This window comes from Cynocephalus volans, chromosome 10 (assembly GCF_027409185.1).
Source record: "Cynocephalus volans isolate mCynVol1 chromosome 10, mCynVol1.pri, whole genome shotgun sequence".
In the NCBI taxonomy this organism is placed as follows: Eukaryota; Metazoa; Chordata; class Mammalia; order Dermoptera; family Cynocephalidae; genus Cynocephalus; species Cynocephalus volans.
In genome coordinates, this window is record NC_084469.1 from 103229910 (window position 1) to 103252885 (window position 22976).

A 22976-nucleotide genomic window follows, 5' to 3' on the forward strand; every position below is an offset into this window, starting at 1 on the left:
TTTTTTGTGCTTTTCCTGCTTTTTCTCTGTCCCGTCACGTCCCTTCCGTCTCTTTTCCTCTGCCTGCTCTTCCCTGATTTACCCACAACCCTAACTTTGCGTTTTCAAAGGGGGAGATCCTGGTAAGTACCTGTTTAGTGTGGTAGCAAACGTTAGAGACTCTAGTAGTGATGGAGACCCCACCCACCCTGTAACATTCCCTTCCCTTTCCAAGATAACAAAAAAAACCCATTAAAAATCGAGCTAACCTGGACATCCCATGCTTCTTTGTAAGTTGACTGAGACACTAACCTGCCTGCCACCCTTGTCGGAGGCCCACCCTCCCTCCACCTGATTCCTGGCAGTTTACCTGGTTTGCTATAGGTCAGGGATGGCAAATATCAGCTTACACACTGTCCCTGCCCCCTGTCACATCCCTGGTCACGGAAGATTCTGCTCATGCCCCACTGGAGTTCCTCCTTGTCACTGCTGATCTCCTTCTGTCTCCCATGCAGACATCACTCGTTGATTAGAGCTTGTTTTTTATATGTGGATTTCCCCCTCCTGTGCCCATGGCAGGCATGGCTAATGAATCCCGTACTCTTTCCCCATCACGTGCCTGTGGCAGACGTTGCTAATCAGTCCTGGCATTTTTCCCTAATAAGCATGCCACCACTCCCTGTTCTGTGGCAGATGTGACTAACTGATCAAGGTTTTCTTTTTTTCTTCCACATGGTACCCCTTCCTTTGCCCATGGCAGGCATGACTAATTGATCAGAGACCTCTTTCCTAGATGCTGCCAAAATCCTCCTGCCTTCATAGCAGATAGGACAATTGATGAAGCTGTTCTGTTCTACTTGTCCACTTCCCTTATCCTTTACCTGTGACAGACATCACCAATTGATTCTAGCACACTTTCCTGCCACATCCAGAATTCTAACTGCAGTGTTCTGTGTAGGAACTGCACAGATTGGCGTGGCCCCCCAATATGATTTGTATTTGCCATCCCTGCTGTAGTGAACATCTCTCCCCCTTGTGCGGAGCCCTCAGCTGGGCCCGGGCTGGGGCATCAGGAGGGTGTGAGGCCTGGCCCAGCCCAGTGGGGAGCACACACCGCTCAAATTTGAGAGCTGAGCCCATGTCAAGCTGCTCACCAGAGGTAGCTGGCCTCAGCCCCAGCTCTCCACCTTGGGTAGTACCACCCAGGCCTCCAGCCCTAACAGAGGCTCCTTTTCTCTGGCCACTGGGCAGGCTCTGCTGCTGCCCTCTGGCAGAGATCTTCTGGCAACCCTGGATCTTTCCGGTAGCTGAGCCGATCCTGTGCCAGGCCCTCATTGCGCCCAGGTCTTGGAAGACGCAGACAGGGCTGAACTGCGAGCCTGGATGGGTGGGGGGCAATGGTGGGAGGAATAAATTGGCCTGGGGCCCATGGTTCCCACTTCCCTCACATGTTGCCCCCAGTCACCTTTGAACTTGAATGCTTTCCTTCCCCCAACAGGCCAAGCCAGGAGCCTGCTACTCTCCATACCCCAATAGGTTTAGTTGTTCTTTTCCTACGAGATTCCACACCCTGGCCACAAAGCCCAGCCCTGCCATGAGTGTGGCCATTGGGCCCTGGGACTCCCAGCCCTGCCCGGGGAGGAGGCCAGCCCAGCCCACCCGTAGACCCCTGCTGTTTGGCTTCTTGCTGCTGCTGGGGCCGGCTTCCCTCCTGTCCCTGCGTACCTGCATGCCTGTCACTGTGCATCCCGGACCACGGTAGCCTGCCTGCCTCTCAGTCTCTGCCACCCCCACCCCACGCCACTTCCTTCGAAGCCCAGTCCCCTTAGGCTGTGCCCCCTGGGCACAAATCTGGCTTTTGGATGAGGAAGCAGCCTTCCTTCTCTCTGGACTCAGCATCTGTGTCTGCCGCCCATCACTTGCAGATCCCCAGGGTGGGATTTTGTTTCTGATCCCCCTTGGGCTCCCACACAGGCAGCCCTCGGTGGCTTGAGGGGAAGGGCGCCTTTGGGGCTTCTACCAGGCCTGACCAGCAGCCCCTGCTCCCAGCCTCCTGCCCTGAGGCTCGGGTGTGCCCCACCCTGTGGCTCTGAGCCCCGAAGCACAGCCAGGGCCTTCTGCCAGCTCTGACTACTGCTAACCAGGGTGAGGGCAGGTGAGCTCAGCCACCCAGGGGTGGTTGGGGGGGGGGGGCCTATCTATCCCCATGGGAAATGGCTGGGCCTGGGAGTGCAGGGGCCTGGACTTGGAGGGATTTCTTCTCTGGGGGAGCACCAACAATGAGTTTCCCTGGTTGTCACTCAGTGACTGAACTGTCTGCTAAATGCTCACTCTATGCCTGGCCCTGGGCTAAGACCAGACAAGGCACCCCCCACCTCCCGCTTCCCCCCGCCTCGGTTGAACATAGGACATAGAAACCCACTCAGTGCAGGGTGGGGTGTGCTTGCTAGAAGGGGGGCTCCCTTCCGGGTCCTGCACAGGTCAGCCTTGGCCTGCGTCTGGAGACCAGTCTTGCCAGTAGCTTGACCAACCATCCTGGTTTTCCCAGGATTGAGTGCATTCCCAGAACACACTCAATTTAACCTTCAGTATTAAAACCAGGCAGTCCTGGGCAAACTGGGATAAGCCAGTCACCCTGTTGCCAGGGAGGATACCATGACCTCATTGGGCTTGCCAGCCTCTGCCCCTTTGCCTGCCAAGCAGCCCGTGGGTGAGCACGGGCCAGAGGTAACTGCCCACTCCCGAGATCTGTCTTGTCCCAGGAAGGGAGACATCTGTGCCCTTGGCATTAACAAGGGCCCGCTCATGCTGTCCACAGCCTGGGCAGGGACTTGAGCATGGCGCAGGGCTCCCTGGGCACCCTGTCACTGCATCCACCTTTATGGCTTTCTGAGGCTTGGGGCCCACATCCAGCCACCAAAGAGAGGCAGGGGCTGCAGACTGGAGGCCCTGTTCAGATTTGACAGGCCTGGGGGCAGGTCAGGGTAGGCAAGGTGGAGCTCCTCCAGAGAGCCACCCACTAGGGAGGCACCATGCCCCAGATTCATCCCATGAGGCCCTGTCTCTGGTGCTCCTGCTACACCCTGCCACGGGGGCTCAACACCAGCCCTTCCCAGCTGTCCTTGGCCACGGTCAGCCCACCTTCCGCAGCTTGGTTGAGTCTGTCGCTGCCTTGGTCCACGGGGCCCTGCTGGTGCGTCCTCATGCTTCCTGTTGCCCCAGGGTCCCCAGTCCAGAGTGGTGGGGGGCTCCAGCCCACATGTACTTCCATGGCCCAGGGAGTGTGGGAGTGTGGTTCCCCAGGCTGCCTGCATGTATTTAGCTGTCAGGTGAGTCCCCCGGGCAGGCCTGGGCTCTGACCCCCACTCTAATGATACCTACGGCTAGACAACCCGATCGTGGAGCCTCCCAGCTCAGAACCCTGATGTGTCAGTCAGAAAAGTGTGACTGCAGGGCTTGAAGCCACCTTATGGCATGATCCTTGCCCCTGATGTCCCCTTTAGGATCTCTGGGGAGGTCCCCTGGGCTCAAACCTTTGTCCCCAGCCCTTTGGGTGGATGTGTCTCCCACCCCTGTGAGCTGGGCACATTGCACTTCTGCAGGCTGGCCCCCTAAATAGAAAGAACCACTCTATAGCACGGGCGACTCCTCCAGGCCTCCTGCAACAGTACCTTCCAGAGGGTGTGAGGGGGCCAGGGCATCCCCCAAATAAGTGTAATTCCTTTAATGTCACGCTTCAAGTGCCATTGCCTCCCACACAAGCCTGAGAGCATGTTTTGCCTCCTGAGTTAACTCAACCTAACAACCCCAAGTGCAGGAGGGCGCCTGGGGGAACCTGCTTTCCCTATCAGCCCTGGGCCAGTGACTCAGTGTCTGTCCGCTCACCTGCTCAGGCATCCCGCATTGGTTTCCAGCTGGAAATGCTTGGGGCAAGGTGGAGTTGGGTTTTCTTGGCTTGGGGCTGGTGGTATCTCTGCCGTGGTCCCCAGCTTTCCGCCTTGCTGTGGGGCAAGGGTGCTGGCCGCTGCAGTTGGGGGTAGGCTGGGGTGGCAGGACGGTGTCCCCCTCTAAGCCGCGCTCCCTGCCCCTCCAGGTGATCCGCAGGGGCTGGCTGACCATCAACAACATCAGCCTGATGAAGGGCGGTTCCAAGGAGTACTGGTTTGTGCTGACAGCCGAGTCACTGTCCTGGTACAAGGATGATGAGGTGAGTGGCTGGCGAGAATGGGTGGGCGCTCCTCACACCCTCTGCCTCTGGGCAGCACTCATTCATTCATTCATTCATTCTTTCTCTCACTGACTGCTCGTGCATTTGAGAAAGGTTCTCTGAGCCCACTGTGTGTGCTCAGAGCTGACCATTAGGGCCGTAATAGCTAGGGTTGGAGGGCAGGCTGGAAGTGGACCCTAGCCTGCAGTGCCACTGTGAGGGGCCCTTACTGTCATGAGAGGGGCACCACCAAGGGTCTGGGACTCAGGCTCATGGCCAGGTTACTGGGGTGTGTAGGTTCCATTTCCTCTGGACTTGGCCAGGCCCTTAACCTCTCTGGGCCTCAGTTTCCCTGTCTGTAAAGTTGGATAGAATGGTCCCTGCCCACCATGAGGTGCTCAGCCACGGTGTCTATAGAATGATCCACGCATGCTTGTCTTTATGAGAAGGAGGTAGGGAGGCCTCTGGGACCAGTGGCTGTAATAACGCGAGAGCTGCGATCGTGATGAACCTGGGGGCAGCCAGCCCCACGGCACCCTCTGTGGGCAGCATGGCCAGGAACTGCCATCCACGTCACTCCCCCTTGTGCTGGCCTGGCCTCCTGTCCTGATTGGCCCATTTCCTACGTAGTTCTCTTAACATAACAACGTAACCATGTAACCACTGTTTGGCAGCTTGGGAGGGAAGCCACTTCTTGCATGTGACTGTTGCTGCTCTGATGCTCACCAGGTTGGTGTCTGAGGGTGACCAACCGGGGGAGCTGTTTCTGTCCACAGCCAATGCCATATTAGCTGGCCTATTAATTGGGGTCTGTAACAGAGACCCAAAATGAAGGCACTTACAAAGATGGAAGTCTTTCTTGCTCATGTCTTGGTGAGCTGGGTGGCCCTGTGCTGTGAGGCCATCCAGGGCCCGGCTCCCCCTCTTCTGTGCAACCTTAATAGAGGGCTCCCCCTTGTGGTCCAACATGGCTGCCTGTGCCCCCCACCACGTGGTGTCTAGCAGCCCCAACGAGGCGAGGAAGGCCTTGCTCCACTCTCAGGCCTCTGACCAGAACCTAGTCACACAGCCATTGCGTGTGGGAACCGCAAGGCCAGCTAAAAATTCTAGCACTATCTAAGAGGGAAGCAGGGATCAGCAGTTTCTGAGCATGAGAGCTGGGGCTCGCTGCCCGGAATTTCACCAGCCTCACCCAGATGGCCTCACCCCTTCGTGTTTGCCCACTTACAAAGTCAAGACCGCAGCCATCCCCTCGAGGGGCAGAGGGAGGAGGGTGCTCATGTTTATGAAGCCCCCGCCCCGTGCCAGGCTCACTGGCTATAAGAGCCCACGGAGGCCACATGTGAAGGACACCCTACCCCCGTCCTCAGTATGTCCTCACCTTCACCTTGCAGATGGCACTGTTGTTGCCCCATTTGTCAGGTAAGAAATCTGAGTAGTGATTTGCCCCATTCCATAGAGCAGGAGAGGATCTCCTGTGTTGTGGGTGCCTCACGTGTGGACATCTGCAGGCATGTGCTCTCTGACTGGAGGGACACCTCAGCCCCATGTCTGGAACACTCTCCCATGGCCCAGGCCAGATGCGGTTACTCCAAGGGAAGGTGTTTTGGGGTGAAGTGTGATCACCCTCCTCCACAGGAGGCCATAGACTGATCCCTGGAATGTTCCTGGAGTCTCAGGAGCCCTCAGCCCCTTGCAGGACCCTGGGGGGTGGGGGGTGGGGACTGTTCCTAAACCCAGGGTGCTGGGGTCAGCAGAGCCATCATACAAGCATTTCTGAGGTGCCCACGGAACCCTCCAGAACCCCAGATCCAGTGAGCCTCAGAGGGTTGGGAGGTAGAGGGAGGAGGAGGCCTGGCAGGTCTGGGGCCTCCTCCCCCCACAGGCTCCTCAAGGAACCCACGTATCCGGATCTGATTGCTCCTCAAAATGGTGTAGGTTCGGGGGGCAGCGTTTTCACCTCTCCCGGCTCTTTCCTCCTGGCGGGCTGAATCTCAGTCTGTTCTGTGGTATGTCAGCTGTCAGGCAAGCTGAAGGCCGAGCCCCTGCCTTTTGGCTCAGGGGTGTGAGGATCTATTGGGGTACTCAGACTGGGAGCACCAGGCCTGGGACAGGGAGCCCTGGGGGCTCCTGGGCCCAAGCCCTAGCCTGGTGATCTGCTGCCTGGCAGCATGGTAAGTCCAGTTTTAAGAGCTCTTCTTCCTAAACTTGGGAGGGGCCCTTTGTCTTTCCCTTGACTGTGGGTTGAAAGCAGGAGCCCCAACCCTCCTTGAGGGCCCCAAACTGGAGGCAGGGGAAACACTGGGCGGAGGGTCGGGCGCCGCGGTAATGAGAACCAGCAGCCCCGTGAAAGGGGCCCTGTGTGTGTCCCAGACACAAAGCAGCCTAACGGTGGAGGAGCAGGCATGAAATCTTGTCCCCCCACTGCCCAAGTGAGAATCCCAGTAGGGACCTTGGAGTCACATGTGGCAGCCACCCCCAAGGGTCAGGCTAACTTAGAAAAGCCTCAGTGAGAGGCGAGACATCAGTATTTCTTTATTTAAACGATAAACAAGAGGAGACATTTACAGCCTCAGGGTAGGGATAGGGGGACAATTTGGCCAGAGTCCCCCAACCCCTCAGCTGGCCTCAGGGCTCCCACTGCCTTTTCCTGAAGCCTCTTCTGTCCAGGCCCTTCTTCCCTCCAGAATCTTCTGTTTGAGTCTCCACCCCAGTGTGAAACAGGAAGATGACACTCACCTCTGGGTCTGCCCTGCTCTGATGGTGGCAGCAAACTTAGGGGGCTGGTGGGGGGCCCATCCTGACGCGCCGCTTGCCCGAGCCCAGCCTAACCAATGTGCAGACTACTGTACACATTCAGAGCCTCCTGAACAGGTAGTCTGAACACTGGGTTGGCGGGGCCGGCTGTCCATCCTGCAGGCCCCCCAGGCAGCAGCAGGGCCACCATGCCAGGCGAGGAAGCCACCGCTCCTCCTGCGACGATCCACTCCGTCTCTTCTGACGTGGCAAGGCTGGGGCCAGCTCGCATCTGGAGAAAGTTGTGGGTTTTCAGGAAATCCTAAAGAGGGGGTGGGGAGGAGGGTGGGCGTGAGGGCGGGTTTGGGTCCGTGGCCTCTGTGCACAGGACAAGGTCTCTTTGGGGGTCGGGCTGGGGAGGAGGGCGCCTGCCTGCCGCCGTGGCTATGCGTGTGTGTGTGTGTGTGTGTGTGTGCGCGCGCGTGTACGCGCGTGTGCGTGCCGGCAGCATCAGGAAGGCAGCCGCTGCGTTCTGGGCGGAATCATACTATAAACAGTTCCAGATGTGGCGTCTCGTTTGGAGCCCAAATGGACTGTGACTCAGTTACTTGGCCTGGTGGGCTGACTGGAAGCTTCCTGCCTTGTGACATGATAGGGTGGGCGTAGCAAAGGCCCCTCAGAGACTTCCAGGCAGGGGGCAGGATTTCCTGCAGAGCCCCCCATCCTGGCCCCTTCAAAAGCCCCCAAAGCTCTTTCCCCAGAGGTTGGAGGGGCCCAGGTCCTGCATTCCCTGGCCTTGCCTGGGATGAATGGTATAGCCCCTTCTCTGGGGCTCCCACTCTGCAGCCTGAATGGGAGCAGGGGCATTTCCGCTTCCATGGCCACTGGGCCCACCTTCCTGCACCCCTCCCTGCCCCTTCCTTGCCCAGCACCTGGTAGGCTTACCCTGGAGCCACTCACAAGAGCCTCAAAAGAAAAGCCCCCGTGCCTCATGAGCACCAGCTCTGTGGTGGGCACCAGGTTCAGCACTCTGACACTTCATGTCTGTCCTCATTTGACAGATTGGGAAACTGAGGCTCAAAGGGTTGAAGTGACTAGCCCAAGAGCACATGGCCGGGAAGGAGCAGAACTAGCGTTCCATCACTGGGCTGCTGTAGGCTCCATTCTGGGGCCTTCTTGCAGCACAGTGACAGGATGTGAGAACCTGACTTTGGGTCACAGGGACCTGGCTTCTGAAATCCCTCTGTGGCCCATGCTGCCCATTGTGTGGCCCTAGGCAGCCGTCTTCCCTCTCTGAGCACAGTGTCAGATTGGAGAGCAGGATTACGGGAGCTGATGGACGAGCAGTGCTTGGCACTGGTCACTGAGAGCTGCTCTTACTATTGTTGCTGTGGGTCATGTGGGCATGTAAGTCAGGGTCCCTGACTCTGGTTTCCTGATGTAGAAAAGCTGGTTCATGCCACACACGTGCATACACTCACAAAGACTGAGGACCCATGGTGATGCCCCTGAAAGGACCCAGCTCCATGTTGGGCACACTGCAACTGCTTAGCCAATGTCTCTGGGTGAGCCCAAGGCTCCGGGGTGCCACCACCAGCTCCATGACACCCCTGGCTGAAGGGAGCACTGTCTCTGAGCTCCCTTCCCAGAAGCGGAGGGAACTGCCATGCCCCACGCTTGATTGGCACTTCCTGAATGGGGCCACCCTTAGAATGTGAGTGACACTTCTGTAGCACAGGGGCCCTGGCATCAGTGTCCCGGCTCTGGGATCATTTGAAGTGACTGAGGTTTAAATTCCAGCCCCTCCCCTGCTCCTTCCTGCCTCAGTCTTCCTCAATAAAATAGGGTCACAGTGGCGACTCACTCCTAGGCTCATTGTGAAAACAGCCCAGTTCACGGTTCTACTCGCTCTGCCTGGACAGAAGGAGCGGTTGTGTTCTGGGTGGAGTCAAAGCTACTGATCTGAGCATCCCCTGTGTCAGCAGTGAACAAAGACAGGAGTCCCTGCCCCCAGACCAATGAGTCCAGGTGACAGGCAGTCACCTAGGTCAATAAGGGCACAATATGGGGTGTGTTATGTTATGGGGGGTGGCCACCAAGGGGAATGGGGGAGAGAAAGTGCAGGATAGGGGGAGGGCAGGTGTGTCCCCTCTGCACAAAGACCTGAAGGAGACATGGAGAGAGTCATGTTCCAGACTGAGGCCCCAATTGTGCAAAGGCCCTGGGGGGGGAATGTTCCTGGGATGTTCAGGGAGTGTCAAGGAGGATGTGTGAGGAAAGAAGTGCAGTGGCACATGAGTTGATCCGTGTAAAGCGGCCAGCACAGAAACACCAGGTGTTGGCAGTGGCCCTCGCTGCACTCCCTGGCCCAGAGCACCCTTGAGTTGTTACTTAGTCCACGGTGTCTTCTCCCTTCTTTCCTTTTTTGGGGCAGCTGGCCAGTATGGGGATCCGAATCCTTGACCTTGGTGTTGTCAGCACCCTCCTCTACCAGCTGAGCTAACCGGCCAGCCCTCTTCCTCCTCTGCCCGCAGGAGAAAGAGAAGAAGTATATGCTGCCCTTGGACAACCTCAAAATCCGCGACGTGGAGAAGGGCTTCATGTCCAACAAGCACGTCTTCGCCATCTTCAACACGGAGCAGAGGTGAGGGGCCCACAGGGGCTTTGGCAGGGCTTGGGGTCAAGACCAATGGCCTCATTCACAGACATTCAACAGCGTTCAGTGAGCACTTGCTGTCAATGGGCCCTGCCCTGGGCTATCACATTCTAGAAAGGGAGTGGAGTGAGAAACAGAAAAGTGCCATGGGTGCTTCTGATGCTGGGTCAGGGAAGACTGGGCAGAGAACAGGGACGAAGTGTGGGTCCAAGTGAGGTGGGAGCCTGGAGGGTTCCTGAGCAGAGGGATGGGATCTGGCTCAGGTGTGCACAGACGCCCTCTGGCGGCTGTGGGGGGAACAGAACAGGAGCTGGGGTAGACCGAGGCAGAGGCGACTGGGCTGGGCCAGGTGGGAGGTGATGGGATCAGACCTGGGTGGGGCCAAGGTCATTGAAGACAGGGTGGGGGGGCCGATGCAGGTAGAGTCAGACAGACCTGAACCCAATCCTCCTGGCAGATGTGGGGGTAAGAGAAAGGTGTCGATGGTGACCCTGAGGATTTGAGCCTGAGCAGCAGGGACCAAGCTGCTGCCGTTGGCTGAGATGGGGAAGACAGAGACATTGAGGCATCCACTGCGTGTCAGCAGAGAGCAAAATAGATGGGAGTGCCTGCCCTCAGGCCTGGGACAGTCCTCGGTCTTCCTCAACACATGGCTTCCTCCTCTTTGTCCAAGGTGGCAGCTCATCCTCCAGCCATCATGACGTTTCAGGCAGTGGGAAGGAGGAGGAGGAGCAACGAGGTCATACCCTGCTCTTCATGACTCCTTCCAGAAGTCTCTCAGGGCAGCCAGTCACTGACCTCTGGTTGGCCAGAGCTCCCTTATGGGCCCGCACCTAACCACAAGCCCAGGTCTCACTTGAAGGCTTTGGGGGCAGTGTGGCGTGTGGGCCATACCTGTGTGTGGGACAGGATAGTGTGTGTGGTGTGTTGCGTGGGGCCTGGCCTGTAGAACACTGTCCATGAACACTAGTTAGCGTCCATCCTGTTTCTCTTCCAGTCTTGAGGATGGGCCGAACATTTCACAAGGCTTTGCCAGGAGTCTTGGTCCTGTCCCTGAACAGCTCCCCATCCCCACCTGCCCCGCAGGAATCACTGCACATTCTAGACCTCAGATGTGCACTGCAGTACCTACTGGACACATGTAGCTATTTAAATGTAAATTAATTGAAGTGAAATAAAATTTGAAATTCACTTTCTCAGTCACCCTGGCCCTGTTCCTAGTGCTCAGAAGCCACTGTGGCTTGGGGCTACCGTGCTGGACAGTGCAGGTAGAGGACATTTCTGCCATCACAGAAAGTTCTGATGGACAGCACCGCTCCAGTCTTCTCTGCAAACACCTTGATGGGAGCTCCCCAAGCAGGGCAGGGGGTCATGGGACACATGCCCACCTCTGGGGCTTGTTGACAGTCTTTGGCCTTTACAGAAGATCACAAAAGAGGGGGGATGGATGGGCAGTTTCTAGAACAGGAGAGGAGTCAGCTGAGCCAACAAAAACAAAAACTAGCAGATGCTACTTCGTGCAGACACTCAGAGTTTGTGCCCTGTGCTTGACACTGTTTTGTATGCTGTAGGCACTAACTCACAGTGACCCCTCAGCACGAGTGGTTGAAAGTGCTGGTACCATTCTGGGGCCTCCGTCGTGAGTGCCTGGGTCAGGTTTGGGTCCCTGGTCAGTCCAACAGACCCCAGAGCCCATGCCTTTCAGCAGTTGGCCAGGTCTACAGACAAGGTCAAGTGCATGCCCCTTCCTCCCACCGCAGGAACGTCTACAAGGACCTGCGGCAGATCGAGCTGGCCTGTGACTCCCAGGAGGATGTGGACAGCTGGAAGGCTTCATTCCTCCGAGCTGGGGTCTACCCCGAGAAGGACCAGGTGAGGAGCTTCCCTGCTCAGCTGGCACTCTTGGGCTGAGCATACCTCACCTGGGAGAGAAAGGAGAGCCGGCTTTCCGTGGTCATTTCTGGGCCGCGTTTGCCAGGACTCTCTGAAGGCACATAACCAACACCCACTTGAGCAAGCAAAGCAGGAGGGTAGGGGTGGGCTCATCAGTTCCCAGAAAGTTCTCCACCTGAAGCCAAGGACAGAAACACACATGGACTGAGATCCTGTCTGCTTTGTTCTTCTCTCGTCACCTTCCATCCTTGAGGTGGAGTGAACATGCCAATCCACGGACCCCAAATGAACATGTTCTAATCCACAGGTGAGAGAATCCAACCTGGCTTACATCAGGTCACCTCAGGTCTGGGCAGCTCTGGCCAGGAGTAGGCAGGGCCCACATGGTGCCTATAGGACTGTCAGGGGCTAGCCCCAGAAGGTCAGTTGTCACTGCACAGGGCAAGCAGTTCCCAGAGGAGAAGGACCTGCCACACTCGCCTCAGGCCGCAGTCATCCCTCACCGCCTCCCCTCCCCGCCTGCAGGCAGAAAACGAGGACGGGGCCCAGGAGAACACCTTCTCCATGGATCCGCAGCTGGAGCGGCAGGTGGAGACCATTCGCAACCTGGTGGACTCGTACGTGGCCATCATCAACAAGTCCATCCGCGACCTCATGCCAAAGACCATCATGCACCTCATGATCAACAACGTGAGTGTGAAATTAAAATCGAGAATGAGTCTGACTTGCTGTTCTTTTTGGGAAATCAGAAGGTGCAGGCCACCATGTCTGGAGGAGTCGGGGGATGTCCATGTTTCAGCCCAGCACTAGCCACTGAGAAAAGATCTATAAACAGGGTTTGGTTTGTGTTATGATGGTCAAAGATAGAAACCTGTATTTCTCCCACAAATACACTTGCTCACATGCAAAATGAGCATGTACATGGTTATTCTTTCCAGCAGTTTTATAGTAGCCAAAGATAAGAAATAACTATCCACTTAGTAAATATTCATATCTATTATAATATAAAAAAATTATGAGGACCGTCTCCAGGTCTATAACATTCATTATTAAGTGGAAAAAGTATGGAGCAGAACAAAATATATAGGAAGTCTCCATCTGTGTACCAAGTGGGGGAGGGGGCCAGAAAAAAAGAAAGTGAAAAAAAGGGCTAGCTAGTGAGCTCTCAGTTGCTTAGAGCATGGTTGGTGCTGACAACACCAAGGTCCGAGGTTCAGATCTCCATACCAGTCAGCTACAAAAAAAAAAATAGGAGGGAAAATATATACATGTGTATGTTTGTATACAATATATGCATAGAAATCTCTGGAAGTTTGTATAAGACCTGGTGAGAACACCTTACCAGGAAGGAAGTTCAGGGGCTTGGTAGGCCAGCATGTAAGGAGGACGTTTCCCTGTACCCTTTTTGTACCTTTAGTTTATACATGTTGAATATCCTTATCCAAAATACTTGGGACTAAAGGAGTGTTTTGGATTGCAGATTTTTCGGATTTTGAAATATTTGCATAATACATGTTAGTCAAACATACCTAATCCAGAATGGTGCTCAAAAAGTTTCAGATTCTGTAGCATTTCAGATTTCAGATTTTTGGATTAGGTATGTTCAACCCGCATTTCATTTTCCCTTTTAACTAGTTATTCAAAAGTTAAGTTTCTGAATAGCAAAGGCATTCACATAGTTCACAGTTCAGAAACCACTAGCTGTGGTCCTCTTGGCAGATGTTGAAAGTGCACTTGAGAAACTTCCACATCCATTCGTTTTTTTGTTTTGGGGGGTTTTTCTGGTGGCTGGCAGGTACAGGGATCAAACCCTGGGCCTTGGTGCTATCAGCACCACATTCTAACCAACTGAGCTAACCAGCCTCAACGTCATTCTTTTTGTTGTTGTTGTTGGGAGGCTGGCCAGTACAGAGGTCTGGACCCTTTATGTTTGTGCCGGTGTTACAACACCATGCTGTAACCAGTCAACATGCATTCCAAATAAGACAGTTGGAGAAGGAGTCTTCCATCATGAGATACCATCTATCCATTGAATCTATGTATTTCAGTCTCAAAGGCACTCTGCCTTCATGCAGAAGCAGAAGTACCCTCTTTAAAATCAAGAAGTCATCCATTCCCACTTTTTTTTTTTTTTTTTTTTTTAAAGATGAACAGTAAGGGGATCTTGACCCTTGACTTGGTGTTGTCAGCACCACGCTCAGCCAGTGAGCAAACTAGCCATCCCTATATAGGGATCCGAACCTGTGGGCTTGGTGTTATCAGCAGTGCACTCTCCCAATTGAGCCACGGGCCGGCCCAGCCATTCCCACTTTTATTTAACTTTATTTTGGAGTTACTAGTCAATGCAGTTAGAAAAGAAAAAGAATTTTAGATGTGTGAACATTGACAAAACAACAGGAACAATTTTACACCAATTTGTAGAAACGGGTACACATGAGCTTGTGTACCTGGAATCCCCAAGAAAAGTAACTGAAAAATGAAAATTACTGTACCCCATAGGAAGATTCAAAAAGGGACAAAGTATAAAAAGAATGAGCAGAAACTAGCAGTGTTTGAACAAAAGCCAGTTAGGAAACATAATGGGAGAAAAGATAGCAATAAAACAGATAAGATGCTGGGAATAAGTTTAATAAGAGTTTGTGAGAAGGTGCTTTTCCAGCCTGTCACAGTGGCCTGGTGAGTTCTTGCTCAGGTGGTGGGAAGGCCTGACCTCTCTACCCTTGCCCGCAGACAAAGGCCTTCATCCACCACGAGCTGCTGGCCTACCTGTACTCGTCTGCAGACCAGAGCAGCCTTATGGAGGAGTCAGCCGACCAGGCCCAGCGGCGGGACGACATGCTGCGCATGTACCATGCACTCAAAGAGGCACTGAACATCATCGGGGACATCAGCACCAGCACTGTGTCCACGCCTGTGCCCCCACCCGTTGACGACACCTGGCTCCAGAGCTCAAGCAGCCACAGGTGCGGGCGGCTTGCTCACCTGCGTGCTGCGGAAGCTGCTGCCCATGGATTCCCAGCTCCCTTGAGTGTCCATCAGAGTCCTGGCAGGCAACTGGCAGGACCCAACCCAGATGGTGCAGCACCCAGGCCTGGCCACAGTGGGAGCCGCTCTCCTGCCTAGGCCTAAAGGAATGAGGGGAGGGAGGGGTTAAAGGTGCCTGTCAAGCTGCAGCTCCCTTCTGCTGTTACCCTCCTGTCTCCTGTTAGGGTAGGTCAGGGAATCTCAGAGGGTGCCAGCCCTGCTGAGGCATCAGGGTGCCATGGAGTTTTTTAGGGAGAGGACATAGCACCCAGGCCTAGGAGCAGTAGGGACGGAGGCCTGGAGGGCCTGTGGTGCCTGGGCGGGGGCTTGCGAGCTCTGTGGCCTCCAGAGGCATTTGGGCTTGATTTAGAGGACAGGGCTGGGCTCTAGAAGTATCTTCAGCTGTGAGGGTGTGTCAGAGACCATTACAAAGACTTGGCAGAGGTGAAGGGGTGAGGTCAGAGGGAAACAGGAGCCCTTGGGCCAAGGGCAAAGGATGGTGGTGCTGGGGCGAGGGCTCAGGTTGGGGGTGGGAGGGCAGCCACTGCTCAGCAGGTCTAGGGGGAGGACAAAGAATCCCACCAGGGCCATCCCTGTCCAGCTCATGCCCTCTCCTTCCTCTGCAGCCCCACTCCGCAGCGTCGACCTGTGTCCAGCATGCACCCCCCGGGCCGGCCTCCTGCGGTGAGGGGCCCCACTCCAGGGCCCCCCCTGATTCCCATGCCAGTGGGGACAGCAGCCTCATTCACCGCACCCCCCATCCCATCCCGGCCTGGACCCCAGAGTGTATTTGCCAACAATGACCCCTTCTCAGCCCCACCTCAGATCCCATCTCGGCCAGCTCGGATCCCCCCTGGCATACCTCCTGGAGTGCCCAGGTAAGGCTGACACCCCTTGCTGCCTGCCTGCCACCTAGAACCAGCAGCCTGCACTGTGGGGTCTCTCCTTGAAGCTGCCTCCCTAATGAGCCCTCACCATGTGCCAAGCAGAGAGTGGAGTTGCCATCAACACCCTCATATGGCTGCTGGGGAAACTCAGGCCCAAGGAGGCCAAGTTGCTTGCCCGAAGTCATAGGGTGTTAGTCAGGGTCAGGGAGACTCCAGAGCTCTTTTGGCTAAGTGGGTGGGCTTGGGGCCTCTGCACTGGGCACCTCGTCCCACCACTTACCTTTGTTCCTGTACTGAGGACAAATGTGTGCCAGCTATCATGGACCCCGCCCACCTCAACCCACCCTGCAGGCCAAGCTCTATTCTCCCCACTTCTCTTATGAGCAGTCTGAGGTCCAGGGAGGGCAGGGAACTTGCCCAGGGTCACACAGCAAGCGAGTGACAGTGAAGGCCTGGATGCCTGGGTTTGGCAAACTCCACCTTGGCATGCAGCATTGGGAACACCCCAGCATTGGGGGTGGGGGGTGGGGGCTTCATCCTGGCCCTGCTTCTGGCCTCACCACCATCTCCCCTTCCCCATCTGTCTTTATTCTTTTTGCAGCAGAAGACCCCCTGCTGCGCCCAGCCGGCCCACCATTATCCGCCCAGCCGAGCCATCCCTGCTCGACTAGGCTGCGCGGGGGGCATGATCTCGGGGGCCTCGCGCACCCACAGTGCAGGAGCTTCAGTGGCCTGGGCCCTTTCACCCCTGTGCTGGGACCAGGCTCCCCGCGGGCATACCCTGCCTCTTCCCTAAGCCTGGCCCCCATCCCTGGCTGGACACCACAGAGTGAAGGGACCCTGGAGCCCCAGGCGGGGGGCACTGGGGTGTTGCACTTTGGGGGATGGAGTCTCCAGGGGGCAGAGGGGATAACTGTACCCTGGGTGCTATCTCGAATGAGGGATCCAGGCAGGGCTGGAGGGATCTGCCAGGGGCTTCTCTAGCTGGGCAAACCCACGTAGAGCAGGCCTACTGAAAGCTGGGGTGCCAAGGGTACCTGTATCCCCCAGACCCTGTTGGAGTGCAAGGAATGACCGCCTCTTATCAGTGGAAGCTCCCCAGCAGCTAGCCAGGGCTCCCCGGCTGCCCGGCCCGAGTTGTACATACTCCTTCCTCAGCCACATTAACCACAGAGCCTAGCCTGGCCCAGCCTCAGCCGCCAGAGGTGCCTTCGCCAGGCCTGGAACCCTCAGCCCGGGCTGGCCTCGCTCTCTGCTGTCTCCGTCCCTGCCTCCTCCTGGGTCCCCCAGGGTGGCTTGGGCTTCAGGGGCAGTGTGGGTTGGGGAGGCTTTGGGGCCTACCCCACAGGGTGGGCCTGGGCAGCCTCTCTCTGAGCCTTTCTCGCTCGCTCCTCGCCCAGTTTGACCACTGTAAGTGCCTGCACTCTGTATCCTATTAATAAAGTAAAATAAAGGGAAAAAGCTTCTGGTGGCTGCTGTGTGGGCCTATGTATTGGTGTTCAGGCTGAGGACACTGGTGTCACCTTCCCCCAGTAGGCCTCCTATGAGGACTCCCCCCGTCCCTCCCAGTGTGGGCCCCCCACACCTCGCTCACTGGGGGCTCTGCTCTGAGATGGACCACACTCTAGAGGGGAGAGTTTTACTTTCCTTAGCACTTCGGAAGTTGGGGGCAAATATTCCCTGTTCTCCCCAACCCCACTAACCCACAGGCTGACTGCTGCCGCGATGCGGCGCGGCTGTGGAGAGGGAATCCCAGTCCTCCCTCCCAGGCCCCCTTTCTCCCTCTCTTGCCATCTTGGGGAGCCCAGGCCTGGTGGCCCAGCCAGGGACACAGTTAAACTTTGTTTCTGATTTTTCTCTTGTGCCCAGGCGACCACCTCCATCGGCTCCTGCCCGACCTTTCTTCTGAGCTTCGTGGGAGACCCCTCCCGCCTGCCTGGCTGCCCCCTTGGGGTCAGTTCTGTCCTGGCTGGTGTCCCTGAGCCCCAATCACCAGGCTCTGTGATTTTCTGAACATAATTTATTGACTTTGGTGCCCAGGCCAGATGGCCCTTTGCTCCTTGAGGCGCCTGCGTAGGCTTTGGCCGGGCCATCCCTCCACCCTGTCTGGGGCCCCTGCAGGGAGAGGGGGAGGGGCAGATGGTCGCACAGGCCTCCCTCCTGGAGTTCTGTTACTAGACCTCAAACCCAGCTGGCCCTCCGCTGGGCCAAGGGACCAGGGCCCCTTCTTGTCAAATAAAGTGACTATCCTGGCAAGAACTCTGCAGCCGTGTCTCCTTCCTGGCCCCTGGCATGAGCAGGCCTCCCCCATCCTAGGAGAGAAAGGAAGGCTCAGGGTTCAACAAGCAGTAGGCCCCCCTCCCACCATGACCTGGCTCAGAGGGCCCAGGTGGGAAAGAACAGGGGAAAGAGGGCTTCCTGGGTCCCCTCCCGCACCAATGCAAGCTGGAAGACTTGAGCTAAGGCACATTTACAGTGGCGGGGGGGGGGGGCAGAACATCCATCCATCCATGAGTTCCATCATCCATGATTTCCAGGAAAGTAGGTGTGACCACCGAGCCACCCATCCTGCAGGGCCCGGGCTTGCAAGCCAGTGATTTTCCCTGCCCACCTGGGAAGGGATGAGATACACTGGGCCACAGCTCAGGCCCCAGCTGCACAGCCTCCCCTCCTGCAGGAAACTAAGTTGGGGAGGGACCCCCAAATCACACACTACCCGCTGCCCCTCCTCTTTCCCCGTTCTTCCTCTCGGGGCAGGAGCTATGTGGGCACGGGGCGCTTGTCCTGGAAGAAGCGCTTGAGCGTGCAGACCTGCAGCACAGCCACCAGTAGCAACACGGCCACGTTCACAGCTGACCAGAAGTTGACTCGCTCCAGGTTGCCCTCCTGCAGGTTGCGGTCACGTGCTTCAAAGGCCCGCAGCAGTGTCAGCATCTGGATGCTGCGCTCTAGCCGGGTCCTCATGGTCTCAATGGACTCCTGCAGAGCAGAGGGAGTAGAAGGGTCAGGCTTCTGTGCTTTGAGACCAACAAAACCGGGGAAAACGGGGTGAGACTGTGTTAGGTGGGAGAGGGACAGCTGAGAACACAGACTGGCCAGGCTGCCTAAGTCCGAATCCTTGCTCTGCCACTCACTGGCTGTGTGACCATGAGCAAGTTAATTAACCTCTCTGAGCTTCGGTTTCCTCTTCTATAAACCTCAGATATTACTGTGAAAATTGAATGCCTACATAAGTATACAGAATATATTTACCAGTGGTTAACAGCATAGTTGCTGAAGCCAGCCTACCTTGGGTTCAGATAACATCTCTGCCTGTTGCTCACTGTGTGGCCTTGGGTGAGAGTTACTTAGCCATCTTGTGTCTCAGTTTCCCCAACTGTAAAATGGGGATAATTAAAGCATAGGGCCTACATCATGGGGTGGTTATGGAGATTTATGATACGAGTTATTTATGAGATATGAGTCATTTAAGCCCTTAAAACAGGGTTTACACCTAGAAATTAGCTATTTTAACTGAGCTACTAATGTTATAACTAAGTTGGGAGCACCACTAGGTAGAGAAGGCTGGGTCAGGCCAAGGGGAGGACCCCAGTCGAGGAAGAAGGGCAGGGATACCCTGCTACCCAATGCCAGAGATCTGGTAGGAGTGGCCCCAGCTCAGCCTGGGCCCACCTTGATGTCCTCCATTTTGACATCCAGCATCTCCTCGGGCTCCACAGCGTCTGCCCAGCCCTCGACCTCCTCGTCATCTTGCAAGCTGTCGAAGATGAGTTCAAAGAACACCAGCTTCTCGGAGATTGTGCTGAAGGAGTTGTCAAAGCACAGCTTGTAGTCCCCGGCCTCCGTGGGTTCCACCCTGACCAAACACACACACACAGACTTGACCCTGAGTGGCCAGCCAGTCGGACTCTGCGGGGCAGGCAGGGTGGTAACCCGAGGCCGCTGGGGAGGGGCAGGGCTGAAACCGAACCCAGGCAGGTAGCAGGACTTAACTCACGTGTGCACCCCGTCAGCCTTGCGGGAATCGCTGACCAACAGCACACCCTGAGGGCTCTCCAGCGTGAAATCCACGTCCAGCCCAGCACCTCCGATCACCTGCGGGGCAGGTAAGAGCGGGTGGAGGGATAGGGGAAGGTCAAGGGCGCCTTGAAGAGAAGACTAGGACCGGACCAAAACGCACACACCCATGCAGACTACCAAAGGCCTACCTGACCGCGTACACCTCCACCTCCAACCCGGTCCTACCCCTACTTGTCTCTGCGGCCACGCCCCTTGCCTACAACCGCACTGACAACGAGCTTCGCGGTCAGGTCTTTTCTCTGGCCACGTCCTCGTCTAAAGTCCTTGATCGACGTTTACCTGACCACGCCCTCTGTCTTAGCCCCTCTCCAAGTAAGACTATATAGGTCCCTTTCTTTAGCTCAACCCCTGAGAAATCATCGTGTTGACCACGCCTATTCGCCCAGCCTACCTATCAGCATTCTGGCCACGCCCGCTAGCGCGGGTCCTGCCCTCTGGAGGCCTCCATTTCCCGTTGGCCCCGCCCCCTCCGGCTGTCTCGCCCTAGCCCCGCCTTCTTCACTTCCGCTCCCACGCGCCGTCCCCGCCCCCTCCTACTAGCACTCCGTAGCCCCACCCCCTGCGCTCCCACGCACGGACTCCTCCCCTTTCCCTCTTAAAGCCACTGCTTAACCGTAATCCCTTCCCCTGGCTGCTCTACCTTGCTGGCCCGAGACCCTCTCTACCTGGTACTCGGTCTCGAGGACTGCGTTGGCCGGCGCGGACTGGTAGAAACACTGCTTCCTCCCTGCGGGCAACAGAAACGTGAACTCGCCGTCCTGGATCGGCGGGGGTCCCACCCCACCCACTCCCACTGGCAGCAGTAGTAGCCACAGGGCCAGGGCCAGGGCTAGGGCCGTGCCGGCCGCCATCATCCAGGTCACCCTCTGGTCTGCTAACGGGTCGCGGCTCCTTTAAGGATTAGCCCTGCCCCCTCTGCTACTTGGCGGAGCTCATTGGCAGCTGCTTCCGCCCGTTGTCAAAAAGCAGTAGAGCCAGGACTGAAGGACCACTGAGAGACAAGCTGTCCGAATGAATGCCTAATGCGCCTGAAAACATTTAGCCGCTTAAAGGCGTTTTTTCTGAAAGGCCTTCAGTTCTAGTCTCAGTCGCTGTTGGGGGAAGAAATGACAAAAATGAGTGCAATGATGACGCATCTTTCGCAGGCAAAAGTTAAGACAACTAAGGTGGAGGAGGCAGGGTCCTTCTAAGGCGCTTCCCGCTATTTTCCCAGAGTACGCCGCGCGCAACGACCGTGAAGCCATCCAGTCTGATTGGCGCGGGCCCAAATAGCGGCTGGTCGTGGCCCTGCGCGCGACCCGTAGTGCTCGCGTATAAAAAGGCTTATATGGGAGCGGAGCGGAGATATTTTATTAGGGGTTACGTGTTGCTCTTGGTCTGTGAACGTGGCCTCGGACTCAACGCCCGAGACCTCATTCCCTTTGCGCCTTAGAACCGTCACTTTGTCAGTGTCCTCGTCTGTAAGTTGGGGATAACGGACCGACCACTCTATAGGGTGGCTGTGAGAATTGAGTGAAATAAGGCCTGGCCTATATTGAACGCTCCGCATTCCTTGCTTAGTCAGTAGACGGGCGTGGTCCCACCCTGCCTCTCAAGGGTCTCAAACTCGAGGGCCAGCGTGTCAACAGTGACCGAAGTGGCCCCGGGTCAGAAAAATCACAGCCCGGGTGCCAGGTTGCCTAGTCCAAACCCCGTCCCACCCTTTAGTTGAGGCAGTCAGCCTGCTGAGCCTCAGTTTCCTCATCTGCAAAATGGGCATGGTAATAATTCTACTCCGTTGTGCTGCTGTGAGGATTAAGTGAGATACTGCTGGTCGAGTGCTTACCCCACTGCTTGGCACAGCAGTGGCCCTCAGTAAATGATAACCTGTTACTTGGGTCCTGGTTTATTGCCCACCATTGGGCAGCCTGTCCCTTAACCTCTCCTTAGTCTGACTTGGATCTGGGCTGACCTCCCTCCAGGAAGCAGATAGATGAGCGAAGAAGTCATTGCGCAAGTGGACTCTACTTGCTGATTCCATATAACATAAAAAATGTTTAGACGAAGTCTTTAGTCTTCAAAGACAGGCCCTGGAGAGACTGGCAGGTAGTCACAGTTACTCTTCAAACACACTGGGGGTTGTCAGCCTTTCCTGCATTTGGAGAACTTGGGGAAGAAGCCGCACTTTATAACGTCGGTTTCTTTTTCACTCCAAGTTTTTCTTTTTTCCTTTTTCCATCGAGGCATTTTATTTGTATGTATGTATTATATTCCTAGAAAAAAAAGAATCCCAGGAATTTCCCTTCCTTATGTTTTCGTCTTGCTTCTTTCTTCGTGGTCCTTGATGCCCTCTAAGATTGTCAGTACAATGTAACCGAACTGACGGGATAGGCGCAGATTATTCTGCCATTTTTCTAGATCTTTGAGTTGTACATCACATCTGGGGCTGATCACTCCATGCTTGTTTAACTTCTGAGGTTCACAACAATTTTCCCAGCTCTGTGTTCATCAGTGATTTCAGATTCTCCAGCATAACAATGCGTCGTCAGAGTTAGGACCGGATGGTGACTTCGGAGCATGACCTGTAAAAACCTCTCTTTTTGGCATTGTTGATGCTTTTAAGATCATCAGCCAGGACACTGATGTGCACCGTTACGGCAGCATGGAAAGATGGTGGAAAGAGATGGGAGGGGCAGCGTTGGGAATTATGGGTTCACCCCAAGTTTTTCTATCATGTAGACTTACTGCTTGGACATTTTGAAGCAGCAGTAGAGAATGGGCGATTCCCTTTTATTTTAATGCAATAAAATTCACATTACCTAAAATTAACTATTTTAAAGTGAACAATTCAGTGGCACTTAATGCATTCACAATGTTGTGCAACCACCACTTCTATCTTGTTCCAAAACATTTTCATCAGCCCAGGAAGTATTTCTGTACCCATTAAGCAGTTATTCCTCATTCCCCCTCACCACAGCTTCTGGCAACCACTAATCTTCTGTCTCCCTCTGTGGATTTACCTACTCTGGATATTTCATCTGAATGAAATCATGCAAAGGTACTTCCAAAAGTTCATGGAAAGATTTGTATTATCTTTTAGTTCTATTTTCCCATGAACTTTTGGAAGTACCTTAGTACAATATGTTACCATTGGTGTCTAGCTTCTTTCACTGAGCATGTTTCTGAAGTTCTTCCATGGATTGTATATCAATACTGTATCCCTTTTCATGGCTGAGTAGTATTCCATTGTGTATATATACCACATGTTATTTATACATTCATTGTTGATGGACATTTCGGTTGTTTTTACCTTTTGGCTTTTGTGAAACATGCTGCTAGGAACGTGTGTGTATGTGTATTTGTTTGAGTATCTGCTTTCAGTTATTTTGGGTATATATACACTTAGGAGTGGACTTGCTGGGTCATATGGTAGTTCTGTGTTTAACTTTTTGAGGAACTACCAAAGTGTTTTCCACAATGCTTATGCTATTTTCCATTACCACCAACCATATATGAGTGTTCTAATTTTTCCACA

General features: G+C 55.2%; 2 protein-coding genes across 13 annotated transcripts in view; one reads left to right on the forward strand and one right to left on the reverse strand.

Annotated features, from left to right (window-relative positions):
• The window catches only part of DNM2 (dynamin 2), an 87267-nt gene extending 69636 nt beyond the window's left edge, over positions 1-17631 (forward strand). For 3 of the 10 annotated variants that reach the window (XM_063112964.1, XM_063112962.1, XM_063112963.1), the window contains 7 exons: positions 4073-4186; positions 9457-9566; positions 11339-11450; positions 11997-12161; positions 14202-14434; positions 15122-15373; positions 17252-17631. In XM_063112964.1, coding sequence (XP_062969034.1) covers positions 4073-4186; positions 9457-9566; positions 11339-11450; positions 11997-12161; positions 14202-14434; positions 15122-15373; positions 17252-17291 — 1026 coding nt within the window. In that variant the 3' untranslated portion in view covers positions 17292-17631. The other 7 variants (XM_063112965.1, XM_063112959.1, XM_063112966.1 and 4 more) reach the window with 3 other exon arrangements.
• TMED1 (transmembrane p24 trafficking protein 1) lies at positions 17388-20377 on the reverse strand. Of its 3 annotated transcripts, none has more exons than XM_063112970.1 (5): positions 20128-20377; positions 19380-19477; positions 19055-19184; positions 18194-18361; positions 17388-17694 (listed from the first exon to the last, which is right to left on the reverse strand). In XM_063112970.1, exons 1-5 carry the CDS (start codon positions 20314-20316, stop codon positions 17614-17616), a joined length of 666 nt encoding a protein of 221 aa, XP_062969040.1. In that variant the 5' UTR covers positions 20317-20377; the 3' UTR covers positions 17388-17613. The 3 variants fall into 3 exon arrangements, with proteins under 3 accessions (XP_062969040.1, XP_062969038.1, XP_062969039.1); XM_063112968.1 differs by having other exon boundaries at positions 19055-19238; positions 20128-20373; XM_063112969.1 differs by having other exon boundaries at positions 17606-18361; positions 19055-19238.
• Between the last annotated feature and the right edge of the window lie 2599 nt (positions 20378-22976).

Excerpts from the sequence above, each read along its gene's own strand:
- TMED1 (XM_063112968.1), bottom strand. The coding sequence starts at position 20,316 with ATGATGGCGGCCGGCACGGCCCTAGCCCTGGCCCTGGCCCTGTGGCTA. Across the intron at positions 19,239-19,379 it reads AAGGCTGACGGGGTGCACAC|GGTGGAACCCACGGAGGCCG; the intron begins GTGAGTTAAGTC and ends GTGTTTGGTCAG. Across the intron at positions 18,362-19,054 it reads TCAAAATGGAGGACATCAAG|GAGTCCATTGAGACCATGAG; the intron begins GTGGGCCCAGGC and ends TCTGCTCTGCAG.